Raw genomic sequence first — 21,379 nt, forward strand, 5'->3', positions numbered from 1 at the left:
AAATGCACTTTAAATCTCTAATGACTGAACAAGTTGTATCAACGTTATACTAAGCAGTAAAAAATTACACCGTGTAAACATACTGTAAGAACTGAGGATTATACAGGAATTATCAAGAATTCCAATATTGAATGTGAAGTTACTTTTATTCAGGTATCATTGGACTTTGGGACTAAAATTATGCTGTAACCACTTAAGCCATGCATTGCCATCAATTATAGGGAACCACTAAACTTTCAAGAACTCATACTTAGAGAATAGGAAGATATCTGGTTCACTCCAAGGGGATAAAAAGTCCACTCTTCATTAACCAAGAGCCCTTCACCAGGATCAAGGCATCACCTTTGAGGAAACACACGTACCTATATTTTAGGGTATAATCATCACTTCTTAGTAACAATCAATGAAAGGAGTTTTGACATGTTTCTTTTATTATAAAAATGATAATTCTAATGAAATTCTTGCAACAATTATCATTTTCAATGGAATTATGCATTATATGGAATAGCAATATAAATACTATACTTTTACAACAAAATTACCAAAGATCCACAAAAATTATCTAATTCATGTACAATTTAAATGTCATCTAATTGAACTTTCATATTAGAAATTCATAAGAAGATGCCAATGATCTACAGGAATTAAAGGCATACTTCCTTTTCTGGATAATACACTGCTTACTGTATGTATTACAATGCAAACCATATAATACTTGCTTCACTTTATGAATACTGACAAATCTGATAAGTGGGTCTTGATGCATGAAAATGGTGCTGCAAAAGGCTATGCACAATTTAAGATGCCCCAGATTCTAGTTCTGAAGCCGGAGTCTCTGGTTCCTCATCATTGTAGATATTTTCTGCCATCTGCCACACCTGCAAAGACAAAATGTATATTTTTTTTTTTTAACACATCAGCTGTTTCCCACTGAGGCAGGGTGACCCAAAATAGAAAGAAAAAACTTCCACCATTCAACACTTTCATCATTTATACATAAAAGCCATCCTTGCAGAAGCACTCAGGTACGACAGTTTAGATGTCACTCCAAACAGCTAATATCCCTAACCCCTCGTTTAAAGTGCAGGCATTGGACTCGAGGCCTATATCATCTTTCAACAAACCAGCTGTAATCCACCAAGGCAGGGTGGCCCAAAAAGAAAAACGAAAGTTTCTCTTTAAATTTAGTAATTTATAGAGAATGGGTTACTAGCCCCCTGCTCCTGGCATCTTAGTCATCTCTTTCAGCGTAGGATGACTAAATTAATACATAGCATTAGAAATCTTCCTTATGAAGAAAGATTGAAGACTCTTAAGTTACATTCACTTGTTAGGGGAGACCTGATCGAAGTGTATAAGTGGAAGATAGGTATTAATAAAGGGGATATTAATAAGGTCTTGAGGATGTCTCTCCAAGAGAGAACCCGCAGTAATGGATTTAAATTAGATAAGTTTAGATTTAGAAAGGACATAGGAAAGTATTGGTTTGGAAATAGGGTAGTTGATGAGTGGAACAGTCTACCTAGTTGGGTTATTGAGGCTGGGACTTTGGGTAGTTTCAAATCTAGGTTGGATAAGTACATAAGTGGGAGGGGTTGGATTTGAGTGGGACTTTCACATCAGAGCTTATTTCTTGGGTGGCATTGAAAATTGGGCAAATGTTTTGTTAGTGGGATGAATTGTAAAGGACCTGCCTAGTATGGGCCATCAGGCCTCCTGCAGTGTTCCTCCTTTCTTATGTTCTTACAACATACATGGCTTATGGAGGAAGAATTCTGTTCCACTTCCCCATGGAGACAAGAGGAAATAAACAAAAACAAGAACTAGTAAGAAAATAGAAGAAAACCCAGAGGGGTGTGTATATATAGGGCCAATTTGTTGAAAGAAAACATGTGTAGTGTGACCTAAGTGAGTAGAAGTAGCAAGACGTATCTGAAATCTTTAATGTTTCTGAGACAGACAAAAGGCACAAGCAATACTACCATCATGCAAAACATGTACAGGCTTCCATATTACACTCACTTGGCAGGACAGTAGTACCTCCCTAGGCAGTTGCTGTCTACCAATGTACTGCCTAGCAAGTTTGTATGTATGTATATAAATATATAATTTTTCAACAAGTCGGCCGTCTACCACCAAGGCAGGGTGACCCAAAGAGAAAGAAAATCCCCAAAAAGAAAATACTTTCATCATCATTCAACACTTTCACCTCACTCACACAATCACTTTTTGCAGAGGTGCCCAGAATACAACAGTTTAGAAGTATATACGTATAAAAATACACAATACATCTCTCCAAACTGCCAATATCCCAAACTCCTCCTTTAGAGTGCAGGCATTGTACTTCCCATTTCCAGGACTCAAGTCCAGTTATATAAAATAACCGGTTTCCCTGAATCTTTTCACTAAATATTACCCTGCTCACACTCCAACAGATCGTAAGGTCCCAAATACCATTCGTCTCCATTCACTCCTATCGAACACGCTCCCGCACGCCTGCTGGAAGTCCAAGCCCCTCGCCCACAAAATCTCCCTTACCCCTTCCTTCCAACCTTTTCGAAGATGACCCCTACCCCGCCTTCCTTCCCCTACAGATTTAAATGCTACAAATGTCATTCTACTTTGATCCATTCTCTCTAAATGACCAAACCTCAAATGACGTAGTGGTGGTTTTAGCAGTAAAGATAGAGAACCAAAACCTAGTCATTGTGGTAGTCTACAAGCCTCCAGATGCAACATCCCAGCAATTCCCGGAACAGCTGTTAAAAATTGACCACTGTCTGGAAAATCTGCCAGCTCCTGCACCCAACATCTTGCTCCTGGGGGATTTCAACTTAAGGCACCTAAAATGGAGGAATATAGCAAATAATACTGTTGCAGTAATAACACCAGGAGGCAGCTCTGATGAAAACTCACACTCACATGAGCTTTTAAATCTCTGCACAAATTTCAATTTAAACCAGCAAATAATAGAGCCTACTAGACTGGAGAATACACTAGACCTCATCTTCACTAACTGATGATCTGATACGAAATGTCACCATATCAAAAACAATATACTCACATCACAACATAATTGATGTTCAGACATGTATGCGCGGAGCCCCAGACCGACATAATGAGATTAGTCATGAGGGAGCATTCACCAAATTCAACTTCAATAACAAAAACAAAGTGGGACCAAGTAAACCAAGTCCTAACCGATATAAGCTGGGAAGATATACTAAGCAACACAGACCCCAACTTATGCCTAGAACAGATGAACTCGGTGGCACTCGATGTATGCACAAGGCTTATTCCTCTAAGAAAAAGGAGGAGTAGATGTAAAATAGAGACAGGCGCTCCCTTTACAGGCGACGGAAAAGAATAACAGAGTGGCTAAAAGAGGTCAATATATCTGAAATGCGTAGGGAGACACTGGTCAGAGAAACAGCAAGCATCGAACTTAAGCTAAAGGAATCTTATAGGAGTCAGGAATCGCGGGAAGAACTAAAAGCCATAAATGAAATCTAAAGAAACCCAAAGCATTTCTTCTATGCCAAATCAAAGTCGAGAACAATGTCCAGTATTGGGCCCCTACTTAAACAAGATGGGTCCTACACAGATGACAGCAAGGAAATGAGTGAGCTACTCAAGTCCCAATATGACTTCAGTTTTTAGCAAGCCGCTAACCAGACAGAGTCGAAGATCAAAATGAATTTTTTATGAGCCACAGAATTTGGTTAACACAAGCCTATCTGATGTTATCCTGATGCCAAATGACTTCGAACAGGCGATAAATGACATGCCCATGCACTCTGCCCCAGGGCCAGACTCGTGGAACTCCGTGTTCATCAAGAACTGCAAGAAGCCCCCATCACGAGCTTTTACCATCCTATGGAGAGGGAGCATGGACACGGGGGTCATCCCACAGTTGCTAAAAACAACATAGCCCCACTCCACAAAGGGGGCAGTAAAGCATTAGCAAAGAACTACAGACCGATAGCACTAACATCCCATATCATAAAAATCTTTGAAAGGGTCCTAAGAAGCAAGATCACCACCCATCTAGAAACCCATAAATTACACAACCCAGGGCAACATGGGTTTAGAACACGTTGCTCCTGTCTGTCTTAACTATTGTATCACTACGACAAGGTCCTAGATGCACTAGAAGACAAAAAGAATGCAGATGTAATATATACAGACTTTGCAAAAGCCTTCGACAAATGTGACCATGGCGTAATAACGCACAAAATGTGTGCTAAAGGAATAACAGGAAAAGTCGGTCGATGGATCTATAATTTCCTCACTAACAGAACATAGTAGTAGTCAACAGAGTAAAGTTCGAGGCAGCTACGGTGAAAAGCTCTGTTCCACAAGGCACAGTACTCGCTCCCATCTTGTTCCTCATCCTCATATCTGACATAGACAAGGATGTCAGCCACAGCACCGTGTCTTCCTTTGCAGATGACACCCGAATCTGCATGACAGTGTCTTCCATTGCAGACACTGCAAGGCTCCAGGTGGACATCAACCAAATCTTTCAGTGGGCTGCAGAAAACAATATGAAGTTCAACGATGAGAAATTTCAATTACTCAGATATGATAAACACGAGGAAATTAAATCTTCATCAGAGTACAAAACAAATTCTGGCCACAAAATAGAGCGAAACACCAACGTCAAAGACCTGGGAGTGATCATGTCGGAGGATCTCACCTTCAAGGACCATAACATTGTATCAATCACATCTGCTAGGAAAATGACAGGATGGATAATGAGAGCCTTCAAAACTAGGGATGCCAAGCCCATGATGACACTCTTCAGGTCACTTGTTTTATCTAGGCTGGAATATTGCTGCACACTAACAGCACCTTTCAAGGCAGGTGAAATTGCTGACCTAGAAAATGTACAGAGAACCTTCACGGCGCGCATAACGGAGATAAAACACCTAAATTACTGGGAGCACTTGAGGTTCCTGAACCTGTATTCCCTGGAACGCAGGCGGGAGAGATACATGATTATATACACCTGGAAAATCCTAGAGGGACTAGTACCGAACTTGCACACGAAAATCACTCGCTATGAAAGCAAAAGACTTGGCAGACGATGCAACATCCCCCCAATGAAAAGCAGGGGTGTCACTAGCAGGTTAAGAGACCATACAATAAGTGTCAGGGGCCTGAGACTGTTCAACTGCCTCCCAGCATACATAAGGGGGATTACCAACAGACCCCTGGCAGTCTTCAAGCTGGCACTGGACAAGCTCCTAAAGTCGGTCCCTGACCAACTGGGCTGTGGCTCGTACGTTGGTTTGCGTGCAGCCAGCAGTAACAGCCTGGTTGATCAGGTGTCAGCATAGTTGCTGAATCCCCTATGACAAATCTTTGTCGTAGGGGTTCTTAAAAGGAGATATCGAGGGTGAAGGTAGACACTTGTTGGATGGGAGATGGGTGATGGAGCCCCCAGCCTGCCATGTCCTGCCTATGTCTACACGCCGACTGAGGCCGAGGTAGCCTGTCCCGTTCACTCATGGAGCATCCCGTGATGTCACACAGTCACAGGCCTAGGGATCTTCTATGTAAACACATGGATGGTACTATGATACGCTATAGAACACATATAAGGGGATTCAGCAATTATGCTGACACAGGCTCTGATCCACCAGGAGGCCTGGTCACAGACCGGGCCGCGGGGGCGTTGACCCCCGGAACTCTCTCCAGGTAAACCACCTCAACAACCCCTCTTCAGCCCTCTGACTAATACTTTTATTAACTCCACACCTTCTCCTAATTTCCACACTCCGAATTTTCTGCATAATATTTACACCACACATTGCCCTTAGAGAGGACATCTCCACTGCCTCCAACCGCCTCCTTGCTGCTACATTCACAACCCAAGCTTCACTCGTATAAGTGTTGGTACTACTATACTTTCATACATTCCCTTCTTTGCCTCCATAGATAATGTTTTTTGTCTCCACATATACCTCAATGCACCACTCACCCTTTTTCCCTCATCAATTCTATGATTAACCTCATCCTTCATAAATCCATCCGCCGACACGTCAACTCCCAAGTATCTGAAAACATTCACTTCTTCCATACTCCTCCTCCCCAATTTGATATCCAATTTTTCTTTATCTAAATCATTTGATACCCTCATCACCTTACTCTTTTCTATGTTCACTTTCAACTTTCTACCTTTACACACACTCCCAAACTGGTCCACTAAACTTTGCAATTTTTCTTTAGAATCTCCCATTAGCACAGTATCATCAGCAAAAAGCAACTGTGTCAATTCCCATTTTGTATTTGATTCCTCATAATTTAATCCCACCCCTCTCCCGAACACCCTAGCATTTACTTCTTTTACAACCCCATCTATAAATATATTAAACAACCATGGTGACATTACACATTCCTGTCTAAGACCTACTTTTACCAGGAAGTAGTCTCCCTCTCTTCTACACACACTAACCTGAGCATCACTATCCTTATAAAAACTCTTTACAGCATTTAGTAACTTACCACCTATTCCACATTGCTCCCCTATCCACTATCATATGCCATTTCTAAATCCATAAATGCAATAAGAACTTCCCTACCTTTATCTAAATACTGTTCACATATATGCTTCAATGTAAACACTTCATCTACACATCCCCTAACTACTCTAAAACCTCTTTGCTCATCCACAATCCTACATTCTGTCTTACCTCTAATTCTTTTAATTATAACCCTACCGTACACTTTTCCTGGTATACTCGGTAAACTTATTACTCTATAATTTTTACAATCTCTTTTGTCCCCCTTCTCTTTATATAAAGGGACTATACACGCTCTCCGCCAATCTCTACGTACCTTCCCCTCTTTCATGCATTTATTAAACAAAAATACCAACCACTCCAACACCATATCCCCCCTGCTTTTAACATTTCTGTCATGATCCAGTCAGTTCCAGCTGCTTTGCCCCCTTTCATTCTACGTAATGCCTCGCGCACCTTCCCCACACTCTCATCCTGCTCTTCTTCACTCCTAAAAGATGGTATACCTCCCTGGCCAGTGCATGAAATTACCGCCTCCCTTTCTTCATCGACATTTAAAAGTTCCTCAAAATATTCTCGCAATCTACTCAATACCTCCATCTCCCCATCTACTAACTCCACTACTGTTTTTAACTGAAATCCATTCGTTCCCTAGGCTTTCTTAACTTTGTTTAACTCCAAAATTTTTTCTTATTTTCATTAAAATTTCTTGACAGTGCCTCTCCCACTATCATCCACTCTCTCCACCTTTCTTTTACTCTCCAGATATACTCTACTCTTCTTATAACACTTCTGCTTTGTAAATACCTCTCATAAGCTACCTTTTTCTCTTATCACACCTTTTACTTCATCATTCCACCAATCACTCCTCTTTCCTCCTGCACCCACCCTCCTATAACCACAAACTTCTGTCCCACATTCTAATACTGCATTTTTAAAACTATTCCAACCCTCTTCAACCCCCCCCACTACTCATCTTTGCACTAGCCCACCTTTCTGCCAACAGTTGCTTATATTTCACACGAACTTCCTCCTCCTCTAGTTTATACACTTTCACCTCCCTCTTCTTGTTGCCATTTTCCTCTTATCCCATCTACCTCTTACTCTAATTGTAGCTACAACTAGATAATGATCTGATATATCAGTTGCCCCTCTATAAACATGTACATCCTGGAGCCTACCCATCAACCTTTTATCCACCAATACATTATCTAACAAATTACTTTCATTACGCACTATATCATACCTTGTATATTTATCCTCTTTTTAATAAAATATGTATTACTTATTACCAAACCTCTTTCTACACACAGCTCAATTAAAGGCTCCCCATTTTCATTTACCCCTGGTACCCCAAATTTACCTACTACTCCTTCCACAACATTTTTACCCACTTTAGCATTAAAATCCCCCACCACAAGTACTCTCACACTTGGTTCAAAACTCCCCACACATTCACTCAACATTTCCCAAAATCTCTCTCTATACTTCTCTCTTCCCCAGGTGCATATACACTTACTATAACCCACTTCTCACATCCAACCTTTATTTTACTCCACATAATCCTTGAATTAATACATTTATAGTCCCTCTTTTCCTGCCATAGCTTATTCTTCAACATTATTGCTACTACTTTAGCTCTATTTGAAACCCCTGACCTAATCCCATTTATTCCTCTCAACTGAAACTCACCCACCCCCTTCAGCTTTGTTTCACTTAAAGCCAGGACATCCAGCTTCTTCTCATTCATAACATCAACAATCATCTCTTTCTTATCATTCGCACAACATCCATGCACATTCAGACTTCCCACTTTACATACAGATATAGTGAACAGAGTAACACACTAAACACTAGATTTCTCGCCTGGTGGTTTAGTGCCTAGTTATGATAATAAAAAAAGAAGCTTTTCCTTTTGGTCAGGTTGCATAGCCTTTTATTGGTATATTCATTGTGCAGTGTTATCTACATGAACAAAACATCCCACTAAAATCTTAGTCTGCAACTTGAGTGTTTCCAAACTAGACTGACATCTGCATTTCTTTCAGTTCATCCTCTTGGGATAAAAAAAGCTAAAAACTCAGAACTGAACACTTGAAGGAAAAATAATCAAAACATGTACATCAAGCACGTATTCCCTGCAACCATTTAGGGAGGCACTACCGTAAAGTCAAATATTTTAAAAAGGGAAGCCGGTTAAATTTCTTGCATGACTTCTATTTCTTCATTGTAAGTTAAACCTTACAAACTTCCAACATTCCATATAAACGTACCATTGCTTTCCTATGTGTAACATTTACTTTCCACGCTAGGAGACTTGGTCTGAGACTGAGCCATGGGAAAGATAATTCACAGTACCACCAACAGATAAATGATGATATCAGTCAGCAATATGGAGTGAAAGTTGTTACGTTTGCAACCTACCATAATTTATATGTTTAAAGAGATTCGAAGTCTTAAGAAAATTCAAATTCAGAACATTTCCAGCCAAACAGCCCAATAATTTTAGGGGTCAGTGCTCCAAGAGCTCGACTGGATCACCTAAACTGTAAAGCAAATTTTGCAGGAATAAGAGCTATTTATAAAAGATCATTACACTGAGTGTAGAGAATTTTGCAAGTTATCAGCAATCCTAAGGCTCAAAACATATAACCACCTTTCGTTGATGTGGCTAGCACCAACAGCCTGGGCAATTAGGACAACAACTGGGTACCCTGGTTGGGGATTGGGCTGCAGAAGTGATGACCCTTGAACCCTCTCGAGGTAACCTACAGGAAACAATGATAGGATAGTAGTCCTTCCCTGGACAACCATACAACTGTCTTAAAAATGTACAAAACCAAGACAGCTGTACATACATACCTGCATAATATTGTCTTCACTGACAGAACAGATTACCCAAGGCTCATTAGGGTTCCATGAGAAATCAGAAATCTTAGCAGTATGACCTCCATGAATGAACTGAAAAAATAAATATTACAATTATTTCTGTGCACAAGACTTGTGTAGATGCACAAAAAAAATTTGTCAATACTATATTGATAAATATAGGATGAAGTAATTGAAGGATGTGGGTTACATGTGGTGCCTGGTATAAGGTATGAGGACATAGCAACAAATCTATGTGCAGAAATCTGGAGAGTAACCAATGTTAGGCAAACAAGAGACTGAGACTGAAGGGGATTATTTGAAGGTCCAACACCTTATTTTACAGCAAGGTTTAAATGAAAAATACTGGAGAAATGCATCCCAACACCGATTTAAGGGAAGAGCACAAACCACATAATGGGTGGGGTTTGAACTATGGCAAAGAAGTCCTAAAATTCTAGGCCAGTGTGTAAGTCACCCATTCCATGGTTTGCTTGCAGTCATGTTATTGATTTTGTGAGTTATGATAGACCACAAGTTATTCTTTTACAAGAAATTATTTGAAGGCTTTTCTGCCATGAGTTCACAGGAAAAGGTATTATATATGTATTATATATAAACTTTACTTGTCAGGAACAGATCCTTAAAAGTAAATAAATTACGCGAATTAAAAAATACAATACCAATAGTTCAGGAGGTCCATCTTCAGCATCCTCAGCACTCTGTTCTTCACCTATCTTGCTGAGGTCCCACACATGCAGCCGACGATCTGTGCCTGAACTTGCAAGGATTGTCTCGTTATGAGGTGACCACTGAACCTGTGCAACCAGAAGAGGCCAAAAGCTGTTAAGACTGCCTCAAAATACAGGTTATGTGAATGTGTCTCAAACAGATAACGGTAATAAAATTGGACTTGTTAAAAATATAACCAAGATACCTTTTTTATTCACATTTGAACAGAGTACTATAATAATATTCAATAGCCAACACAAAACAGCTACGCAAACCAATTGGTAGTCACTTCCACATACAAGCAGGTTGACAAAATCAAATTTTTATTACAGTAAAAATAAATGAATGATTACCCATTTTGAAGACGCTCATCTCATTCTACCCAATTACTTTAGTGTATACGTATATGCAGAATGTATAATGAGCATGTTAAGTATACACTATTCTTGTAGTAAAGATATTAGTCTTATTTTGGAATAAAAATATATAAAAATTTGAATAAGGAGATAATGTACTTTTAAATGTTTGTTTTATAAATTTTGAACATGTAACTAGCCATTAACTACATTCATAGAAAACATTTAACTAAAATTTATGCTACCCTCTCACACAACTGAAACTCCCGTTCCAAAAGTAGAAAAAAGATTAACACCAAACATCAGTTCAGTTCTTGTTGTCTTCATTAAGTCCTGACAATAATTACCCACGGCTGCTCCAACTCGGTCAAGCTCACCTGGAAAACCTCATCTTTGTGCGACTCAAATGAGTGAAGTTTCAGCTTGAGATTGCGCAGGTCCCACAAGGCAACTGTCTGCAAGGTGGGTGGAAAATTATAACTGAGGACACATGCACTCACCACACACATGGAGCATGCAAGCACTACTTACCTGGAAGATTTCGTCCTTGTGCATGGCAAACGAGTGAAGCTTCAAGCTCAGATTACGTAAATCCCACAGAGCGACCGTCTGTAAGGGAAGCTGGATGTTGAACTGTTCTCACGCACATTCTTCTAACTCCTCAAGAAACGAAAATCACAACAGAACGACAATTTTGGCATGTAGCCTATGTGTACCAGCATTACTTACACTACTTGAATTTTAACTCCAGTATACGAACGAAATGAACTACATTACTGATACTATAAAATTCTAACAAAATTTTTATTCTCAATTTTTTTTTTTTTGATGAAATAGTCTAGAGTAAGGAGGCTTTGAAGACACAATATAGTTATTAATTTAAAAATCGTCAAGATTACTGATTAGCTGCTGAGGTTTCAGTAATACGTATATTATAAATACTCCTCACTAAGAACAAACCAGAGATGGACCTTTGTCTTACAGCTGCTTTTCCTGTCCTGAAAATGCACTGATTATGTAATTATAAAGGTAAAAGGTGTAAAAAATCTGATTTCGTGTGGTGATAAAAACTAATAAATTATAGCATTATGAACACTACTACTACTACTACTACTTTCAACAAAGCGGTCGTATCCCACCGAGGCAGGGTGACCCAAAAAGAAAAACAAAAGTTTCTCTTTTTAACTATAGTAATGTATACAGGAGAAGCGGATACTAGCTCCTTGCTCCCGACATTTTAGTGTCCTTTTACGACACGCTTGGCTTGCAGAGAAAATTCTGTTCCATTTCCCTATGGAGAATGAGCACTAATATAGTTATTTATATGAACAGTGTCAACAATGGCTAAAATAAAGATCTGTACTGTCTGCTTTTTTGTACTTTTGAGCTAAAGCATATGTAAAATTAAATTTTATTACTGACAAGGAGAAAATATTTGGATATTCCTTGCTCAATGAACATTCAAGTATTAAATATTCTCCTCCCAGAAATAAATGCCCTTGTGTATTTATACAAAAATCTCATCTAGTATTTAATAACAGTGTGCTAATATTAAAACACACATATACAGTATCAGGTATCTTTTTACTTCAGAGATAACACTCCAACTTCTTTGAAGCATTCCCAATACTTTAAAGGTTTTATAGATCCCACGATAGTAGTACAAGTTTGTACATTTTCCAGCTCTCCTATATCTCCTGCCCTGAAAGGCACTGTAATTACAGAACAATGTCGAGAAAGCACAATTGGAATTTTTTTTTTTTTTTTTTTTTTAAAGATTCGCCGGTATTCTCCTGGCCCGGGTCTTTTCCAAGTGGTGGCCCAGCCTTGTCTCCCTGTCTTGGGAGTGTCTGAGACCCAAGTCTCCCATGGGATGAGGCACAAGTACCCCCCTCATCTTTGAGACCAACTGTCCCCAGGCCTAGCCACATTTCCCGCCCTCACGGGGCTAGTAGGGAGAAGCCAGGCGCCTCTGGTCTGCCATCCCCCCCCCAAGGGGGCTAATGGGAATGAAAGTCTTGTGAGCTGAAAGCTCGGGCTCAGGCACCTACCCTACCCTAGAAGGGCTGGGCATGGTGTCGATGATAATGACTGGAAAACATCATTGGCGTAGTTTAAGTTTTCCTAACCCATCATTTTCCTGACGTTTGCTGCACTTGCCAAATGGAAAAATCCTTCCACAATTATTGCTAAGTTTTATCTGTTTTCACCAGTTTCTTGTGCTCTATGATTCGATCTACCTGACTTGTATACCATGCTTGCTTCAAGGTCTTCATACCTAAGAGTTAAAATTTGTCACCACTGAACATCATTCTATTTCACTGACCCAGTGGAAGGCTTTGGTCATGTCTGTAGTTTTTGCAGTAACTTTCATAATTTGATATCACCTGTACAAGATGATATGAAGCTGTAGTTGCTGTTCCCTGTCTCCCACAAGCATGAGAAATGGTAACAATAAATAACAAAAAAAAAAAGGCACAATACCGTGACTGGAACGATACACAAATAACCCGCACATAAAAGAGAGAAGCTTACAACGACGTTTCGGTCCGACTTGGACCATTTACAAAGTCACTTTGTAAATGGTCCAAGTCGGACCGAAACGTCGTCGTAAGCTTCTCTCTTTCATGTGCAGGTTATTTGTGTATGAGAAATGGTGTTAGGACTGCCTTGGTGCACTGAACTTTTACTATACTGAGCCTGGACTGTTTTGTTTACTACCACTGAGATCTGTTAGAAATTAAATACATTTCCCTTATTTCCTGTTATACCTGCTGACCTTTAACCCCACAATGGGTGATTCAACATTTCAGGTAAAAAGAAGTCATGAAATAAATTATTTTTACGAGGCACAATTTTTTTTTTTATCATGCTGGTCATTTTCCACCAAGGCAGGGTGCATTAGAGCATATGTTTTACTACAATGAAAAAAAAACTTCAAAAATCATAATAATGGAATGGCAGTACAATCACGCATGAGAGGGTCATCCAATTATATAAAAAATTGGAATGAAAATATTTAAATTATATAATGAAACTGATTCTAATAAGTGTTTTGATTATCTTAATACTGTGTGCTACACATGGTGACAAGTTCTCAACAATCGACTCACAGTAAGTACCTCCTTCCCCTTTTCTGGAGTGGAGTTAAGGTTTCAAGTGCTAGGGGCCTGCATGAGCACATTAGATATGAATATAGGAATGGAGGCCAGTGATTTTTATGAGTGGAAGTTGCTGAAGTGTGAGCAAGGTAACATTTACGAAGGGATTTGGGGAAACTTGTCATCCAGACCCAAATCCTGAAGGTAGGCAGTACAGTGTTTGCACTCAGGAGGGGTGGGGATCATGACTTATGAGTGAGTGAAAGTTTTCCTTGTCAGGTGACTGTACCTTCATAGGAAGGGGAGGGGGGGCTGGATAAAAAAAATTATATATAGCCTCTCTAATATGACATTCAGTTTTACTTGATTGGACAACTGCACTTTCTTATTCACCTGTTGCAAATTCCTTATACACACCCTCTAACTTCTTCACTAATCTCTGCATTCTCTTGCAAAAGTCTCCCTTTGTTTGTACATTTCTACACAAGTCTAATGACAAACTATAAGGTAAATAAGACTGCTAGTCATGCAATATTATGCTAGAAAATTGGTCTCCATTATCTTAGGCTTCTAAACATAGTAAAACAAAGCTAACAATTTTGGACTACAACTTTGGTTCCATTGCTTTAATTTCTAAAACACCAGCAAAATAGAAAACCCAGTAGTTGCTTGATTACAATACTGCTACTTTACTGTGTATATAGGTTTTGGCAAACCAAGGAAAGATATGCAATAAAAGGTGTAATTGTCAAGGAATTATAAACACAAATTACAAGAATATGGAGCTGAAAAAAGATAAACAAGGGTAAATTATAAAAAAAATCTAAACTATAATGCGTTTTAAATGTAAAACTGACAGGTACACAGTCTCGAGTACAAGAAAAAAAAATTAGTTACATGTCATCACCAGTGTAAATAGAAATCATATTCAAATAATACATATGACTATAATTATTTTCAAATATGCTGTACACACTACATCCAAATTCTGGAGCAATAAAATACAGTAATGAAAGATGTTATGTTGAGCATACCTGATAGCATTATTATTGAAAGAGTCGGGATAGGAAAGAAGGATTGCAGAGGCCCAAGGATTTAGAAAGGATAGACCATATGCTTACAATGTAGCATATAGGTACACAATTCCTAGATAAGTGTGTGGAATAGTCTGTTAAATTTATGGAATTAGAAAACACATAAGGTGGACAGGGGAGGAATGTGGCAGATATTGCAAGTGTATAAAATTTTTAGTACGTTATGAAAAGCAGTAGAGAGTTTTAAAAAGAAGTGAGAGACTCAGGTTAGGGTACACAGAAGAGGGAAAACTGGTCATAGAAAGGAATGCATAAATGTCACCATGGTTCTTTAATGTACTGTATTTAGATATTTTAGAGTGGACATTTGAGCAGCTGGGGCTATGAAGAAAGAGGCAAACCATAGAACAGATAAGGAACAAAATAAATGACATGTTGAATAATTTGTAGAAAGAAAAAAAATTAACTATGAAGGCAAAAATAAAACAATGTACCAGAGTAATAGCAGCAATAACATTTATATAAGTAGGAGTCATGGGCTTTCAATGTTACAGAAAGAGGCTAGAAGCAGTAAAGTCATGATTAAGAGCAATATATGGTGTGAGTATTATGCAGGGATTTGAAGCACAGAAATCAGAAGATGGGATGGAATTACTAAAGGCATAACTCAGATGTTTAGGTGATCTGAGCATTTAGAAAGAATGACCTGACCAAGACAATGTATCTCAGGTCATCGCAGGAAGGGTTGGAATGACAGGGTAAAGGAAGTTTAGAGTGCTAGGGGCTTGACCATCCAAGAGTGTTGGATCAGAGTGGAGATGAAGTTGTTTTTACGGCTTGAAGTGTTGGTGGGATGAGAATAAGGTAACACTTATAAAGGTAATCAGGGAAACTGGGTAGCCAGACTTCAGTCCTGGGAATGGGAAATACAGAGCCTGCACTGCGAAGGAGGGGTGGGTGTTGCAGTTCGGAGAGCCATTTGAATTTTTACAACCAGACTTCTGGCAAGACAAGGTAATGAATAATTGTGAATATTTTTTTTTTCCTGTTCCCCCTACCTTGATGGGAGATGGCTGATAAGGGAAAATAAAATAGGTCATGCAGTACAATCTGCAACAATTCTCCACCCCAAAATCCATTTTAAAAACTGAAAAATGAACAATTACACTAGAGATGAAAAAGTCAAGTCACAGGATGCTGGGAATGATAAAAATTCAAATCTAATGTATGAGAAACACCCTCGCTACCCCATCCTTTAAGCTGTGTTTAAAATACAAATATAGAAATATACTTTACCCATGTTTCCACTGGTGAACCAAGTGATAAAAAATTTCAAGGCATTCTGCTTTTGTATGCATAGATAAAAAGCATACTAGTAGAGGGGAGGATGGAAGATTATAGGATGTATCTGTTGTATAACTAACATACTTTCTAAAAATATATTACCTTATCGGCACTGCCAGTAGCCAGAATAAATTCAGAATAGGGATTAAAGGAGAGGCAATTGACCTCTGCTGTGTGGGCATCAACTGTGTGGGAAGGCTTATTGGTGTTATTGGCACGTGTATCCCAGATCATCAGCTTTTGGTCATCTGCTACTGAACCAAAAAGCGATTCGTGAAGAAGATGCCACGCAACATCCTGAAAGAATTTAGCATTTTACTTACACTAGCCCTCATAGTAACCATGGAATTCGTAAACAAGACAACCTAAGGGGAGATTAACAGATGAGATATCTTAAGAAAACTGCTTCAAATTACTGTTCTGTTCATCCTGGAGCCGTCTTTTAACCCTGTGATGACAAAATAAAAGCTAGTGCCATGCACAATTCACCTAAACCAATTACTGTTTTATGTCAGGTGGTTAAAAATAAAGACAAGGTCAAAAATATTAGCAGGTGGCATATTTAAAAAAAAAAAAAAAAAAATTATATATGTATATAGCCATGCAAGAGGGCTCTTTGTTATGTGAAATGGTCGGTATGCGAATGAATTTTCCCCATAAGAAATATTATTATTATTATCACACCGGCCGATTCCCACCAAGGCAGGGTGGCCCGAAAAAGAAAAACTTTCACCATCATTCACTCCATCACTGTCTTGCCAGAAGGGTGCTTTACACTACAGTTTTTAAACTGCAACATTAACACCCCTCCTTCAGAGTGCAGGCACTGTACTTCCCATCTCCAGGACTCAAGTCCGGCCTGCCGGTTTCCCTGAATCCCTTCATAAATGTTACTTTGCTCACACTCCAACAGCACGTCAAGTGGAAGTCCAAGCCCCTCGCACACAAAACCTCCTTTACCCCCTCCCTCCAACCCTTCCTAGGCCGACCCCTACCCCGCCTTCCTTCCACTACAGACTGCTACACTCTTGAAGTCATTCTGTTTCGCTCCATTCTCTCTACATGTCCGAACCACCTCAACAACCCTTCCTCAGCCCTCTGGACAACAGTTTTGGTAATCCCGCACCTCCTCCTAACTTCCAAACTACGAATTCTCTGCATTATATTCACACCACACATTGCCCTCAGACATGACATCTCCACTGCCTCCAGCCTTCTCCTCGCTGCAACATTCATCACCCACGCTTCACACCCATATAAGAGCGTTGGTAAAACTATACTCTCATACATTCCCCTCTTTGCCTCCAAGGACAAAGTTCTTTGTCTCCACAGACTCCTAAGTGCACCACTCACTCTTTTTCCCTCATCAATTCTACGATTCACCTCATCTTTCATAGACCCATCCGCTGACACGTCCACTCCCAAATATCTGAATACGTTCACCTCCTCCATACTCTCTCCCTCCAATCTGATATTCAATCTTTCATCACCTAATCTTTTTGTTATCCTCATAACCTTACTCTTTCCTGTATTCACCTTTAATTTTCTTCTTTTGCACACCCTACCAAATTCATCCACCAATCTCTGCAACTTCTCTTCAGAATCTCCCAAGAGCACAGTGTCATCAGCAAAGAGCAGCTGTGACAACTCCCACTTTGTGTGTGATTCTTTATCTTTTAACTCCACGCCTCTTGCCAAGACCCTCGTATTTACTTCTCTTACAACCCCATCTATAAATATATTAAACAACCACGGTGACATCACACATCCTTGTCTAAGGCCTACTTTTACTGGGAAAAAATTTCCCTCTTTCCTACATACTCTAACTTGAGCCTCACTATCCTCGTAAAAACTCTTCACTGCTTTCAGTAACCTACCTCCTACACCATACACTTGCAACATCTGCCACATTGCCCCCCTATCCACCCTGTCATACGCCTTTTCCAAATCCATAAATGCCACAAAGACCTCTTTAGCCTTATCTAAATACTGTTCACTTATATGTTTCACTGTAAACACCTGGTCCACACACCCCCTACCTTTCCTAAAGCCTCCTTGTTCATCTGCTATCCTATTCTCCGTCTTACTCTTAATTCTTTCAATTATAACTCTACCATACACTTTACCAGGTACACTCAACAGACTTATCCCCCTATAATTTTTGCACTCTCTTTTATCCCCTTTGCCTTTATACAAAGGAACTATGCATGCTCTCTGCCAATCCCTAGGTACCTTACCCTCTTCCATACATTTATTAAATAATTGCACCAACCACTCCAAAACTATATCCCCACCTGCTTTTAACATTTCTATCTTTATCCCATCAATCCCGGCTGCCTTACCCCCTTTCATTTTACCTACTGCCTCACGAACTTCCCCCACACTCACAACTGGCTCTTCCTCACTCCTACAAGATGTTATTCCTCCTTGCCCTATACACGAAATCACAGCTTCCCTATCTTCATCAACATTTAACAATTCCTCAAAATATTCCTTCCATCTTCCCAATACCTCTAACTCTCCATTTAATAACTCTCCTCTCCTATTTTTAACTGACAAATCCATTTGTTCTCTAGGCTTTCTTAACTTGTTAATCTCACTCCAAAACTTTTTCTTATTTTCAACAAAATTTGTTGAGAACATCTCACCCACTCTCTCATTTGCAAGACACCCAAAAGTATGAAAAAAAAAAAAAAATTTACCACATGAAATGTTAATTTTAATACACACAAACTGAAAAAGGCATGCACAATTACATGACACTTACTTTTATTGAAGATCTGGTGATGACTGATGGGATGGGAGGAGGGGAGAGTGTGTGTTAGTGTTTAGAAGGGGAATCCCCTTCCATTAAGACTTGAGGTGTCGAGTCCTTTTCTGGGGTTACTTCCCTTCTTTTAATGCCACTAGGACCAGCTTCAGAGTCACTGGACTTCTTTCGCACAACATATCTGTCCATAGTGGCCTGTACCTCTCGTTCCTTTATGACTTCCCTAAAGTGTTTCACAACATTGTCAGTGTACAGGTTGCCAACACGGCTTGCAATAGCTGTATGAGGGTGATTTTCATCCATGAAGGTTTGCACTTCAAGCCACTTTGCACAGATTTCCTTAATCTTTGTAGTAGGCAACTTCTTCAATTTCTCTCTCCCCTCCTCTGAACCAGTTTCCTCAGGTCTGGCCTCTTGCTGTTGAAGTTGATCTATCAGCTCATCAGTGGTTAGTTCTTCATTGTCCTCCTCCACCAACTCTTCCACATCCTCCCCACTAACCTCCAACCCCAAGGACTTTCCCAATGCCACAATGGATTCCTCAACTGGCAAAATCCTCTCAGGGTTAGCCTCAAACCCTTCAAAATCCCTTTTGTCTACACATTCTGGTCACAGTTTCTTCCAAGCAGAGTTCAAGGTCTTCTTAGTCACTCCCTCCCAAGCCTTACCTATAAGGTTTACACAATTGAGGATATTAAAGTGCTCTCTCCAAAACTCTCTTAGAGTCAATTGAGTTTCTGAGGTCACTACAAAGCACCTTTCAAACAGAGCTTTTGTGTACAGTTTTTTGAAGTTTGCAATAACCTGCTGGTCCATGGGCTGCAGGAGAGGAGTGGTATTAGGAGGCAAAAACTTCACCTTAATGAATTTCATGTCCCCATAAAGTCGCTCTGCCACGTCTGTAGGATGACCAGGGGCATTGTCTAACACCAGGAGGCACTTAAGTTCTAATTTCTTTTCAGTTAGGTAATCTTTCACATTGGGGGCAAATGCATGGTGTAACCAGTCATCGAAAAAGTCCCTAGTGACCCATGCCTTACTGTTTGCCCTCCACAGCACACACAAATTCTCCTTGAGGACATTCTTTTGCCTGAACGGTCTGGGAGTTTCAGAGTGATACACTAATAAAGGCTTCACTTTGCAATCACCAGTAGCATTGGAACACATCAACAAAGTAAGCCTGTCTTTCATAGGCTTATGTCCTGGGAGTGCCTTTTCCTCCTCGGTAATGTAGGTCCTGCTTGGCATTTTCTTCCAAAACAGGCCTGTTTCATCACAATTAAACACTTGTTCAGGTTTCAGTCCTTCACTGTCTATGTACTCCTTGAATTCCTGCACATATTTTTCAGCTGCTTTGTGGTCCGAACTGGCAGCCTCACCATGCCTTATCACACTATGTATGCCACTACGCTTCTTAAATCTCTCAAACTAACCTTTGCTGGCCTTATATTCACTCACATCATCACTAGTTGCAGGCATTTTTTTAATTAAATCCTCATGCAACTTCCTAGCCTTTTTGCTTATGATCGCTTGAGAAACGCTATCTCCTGCTAGCTGTTTTTCATTTATCCACACCAATAAGAGTCTCTCAACATCTTCCATCACTTGCGATCTCTGTTTCGAAAACACAGTTAAACCTTTGGCAAGAACAGCTTCCTTGATTGCCTTTCTGTTGCCCACAATAGTAGCGATGGTTGATTTGGGTTTCTTGTACAACCTGGCCAGGTCGGCGACACGCACTCCACTTTCATACTTATCAATGATCTCTTTCTTCATCTCTATTGTAATTCTCACCCTTATTGCTGTAGGGTTGGCACTAGAAGCTTTCTTGGGGCCCATGGTCACTTATTTGGCAGATAAAATCACCAAAAACACTGTAATAATACGAAATGTTCCGATTGTATGCTTGGATGTTACCGCGGAGGCAGGCTGGTAAACAATGCCAACAGCGGCACATGTGAGGCTGGCTAAGGGCGCACATTGGACGCGTCTCGGACGAAGAGCGGTGAGCGGGTTTTTGAGCGGTATGCGAGGCAAAATTTTTGCGATAAAAGCGAGCGGTATGCGGATTGTACGTTATGTGATGGCGACGGTATGCGGGGGTCCACTGTATACATATAAAATATATGTAAACCTGTAAACCAGGTGTTTACAGTGAAACATAAGTGAACATTATTTAGATAAGGCTAAAGGTGTCTTTGTGGCATTTATGGATTTGGAAAAGGCATATGACAGGGTGGATAGGGGGGCAATGTGGCAGATGTTGCAGGTGTATGGTGTAGGAGGTAGGTTACTGAAAGCAGTGAAGAGTTTTTACGAGGATAGTGAGGCTAAAGTTAGAGTATGTAGGAAAGAGGGAAATTATTTCCCAGTAAAAGTAGGCCTTAGACAAAGGTGTGTGATGTCGCCGTGGTCGTTTAATATATTTATAGATGGGGTTGTAAGAGAAGTAAATGCGAGGGTCTTGGCAAGAGGCGTGGAGTTAAAAGATAAAGAATCACACAAAGTGGGATTTGTCACAGTTGCTCTTTGCTGATGACACTGTGCTCTTGGGAGATTCTGAAGAGAAGCTGTAGAGGTTGGTGGATGAATTTGGTAGGGTATGCAAAAGAAGAAAATTAAAGTGAATACAGGAAAGAGTAAGGTT

The 21,379-nt window shown here is 39.9% G+C and overlaps 1 protein-coding gene across 10 annotated transcripts in view; it reads right to left on the reverse strand.

Annotated features, from left to right (window-relative positions):
* Nucleotides 1-413: 413 nt before the first annotated feature.
* The window catches only part of Caf1-55 (chromatin assembly factor 1 p55 subunit), a 53,241-nt gene continuing 32,275 nt past the window's right edge, over nucleotides 414-21,379 (reverse strand). For 5 of the 10 annotated variants that reach the window (XM_070094016.1, XM_070094021.1, XM_070094011.1 and 2 more), the window contains 5 exons: nucleotides 16,065-16,259; nucleotides 11,013-11,092; nucleotides 10,079-10,220; nucleotides 9,390-9,488; nucleotides 414-878 (listed from right to left, as the gene is read on the reverse strand). In XM_070094016.1, coding sequence (XP_069950117.1) covers nucleotides 798-878; nucleotides 9,390-9,488; nucleotides 10,079-10,220; nucleotides 11,013-11,092; nucleotides 16,065-16,259 — 597 coding nt within the window. In that variant the 3' untranslated portion in view covers nucleotides 414-797. Of the gene's footprint in view, nucleotides 879-9,389; nucleotides 9,489-10,078; nucleotides 10,221-10,858; nucleotides 10,939-11,012; nucleotides 11,093-16,064; nucleotides 16,260-21,379 lie in introns of all 10 variants that reach the window. The other 5 variants (XM_070094018.1, XM_070094015.1, XM_070094017.1 and 2 more) reach the window with 3 other exon arrangements.

This window comes from Cherax quadricarinatus, chromosome 44 (assembly GCF_038502225.1).
Source record: "Cherax quadricarinatus isolate ZL_2023a chromosome 44, ASM3850222v1, whole genome shotgun sequence".
NCBI classification, from domain to species: domain Eukaryota; kingdom Metazoa; phylum Arthropoda; class Malacostraca; order Decapoda; family Parastacidae; genus Cherax; species Cherax quadricarinatus.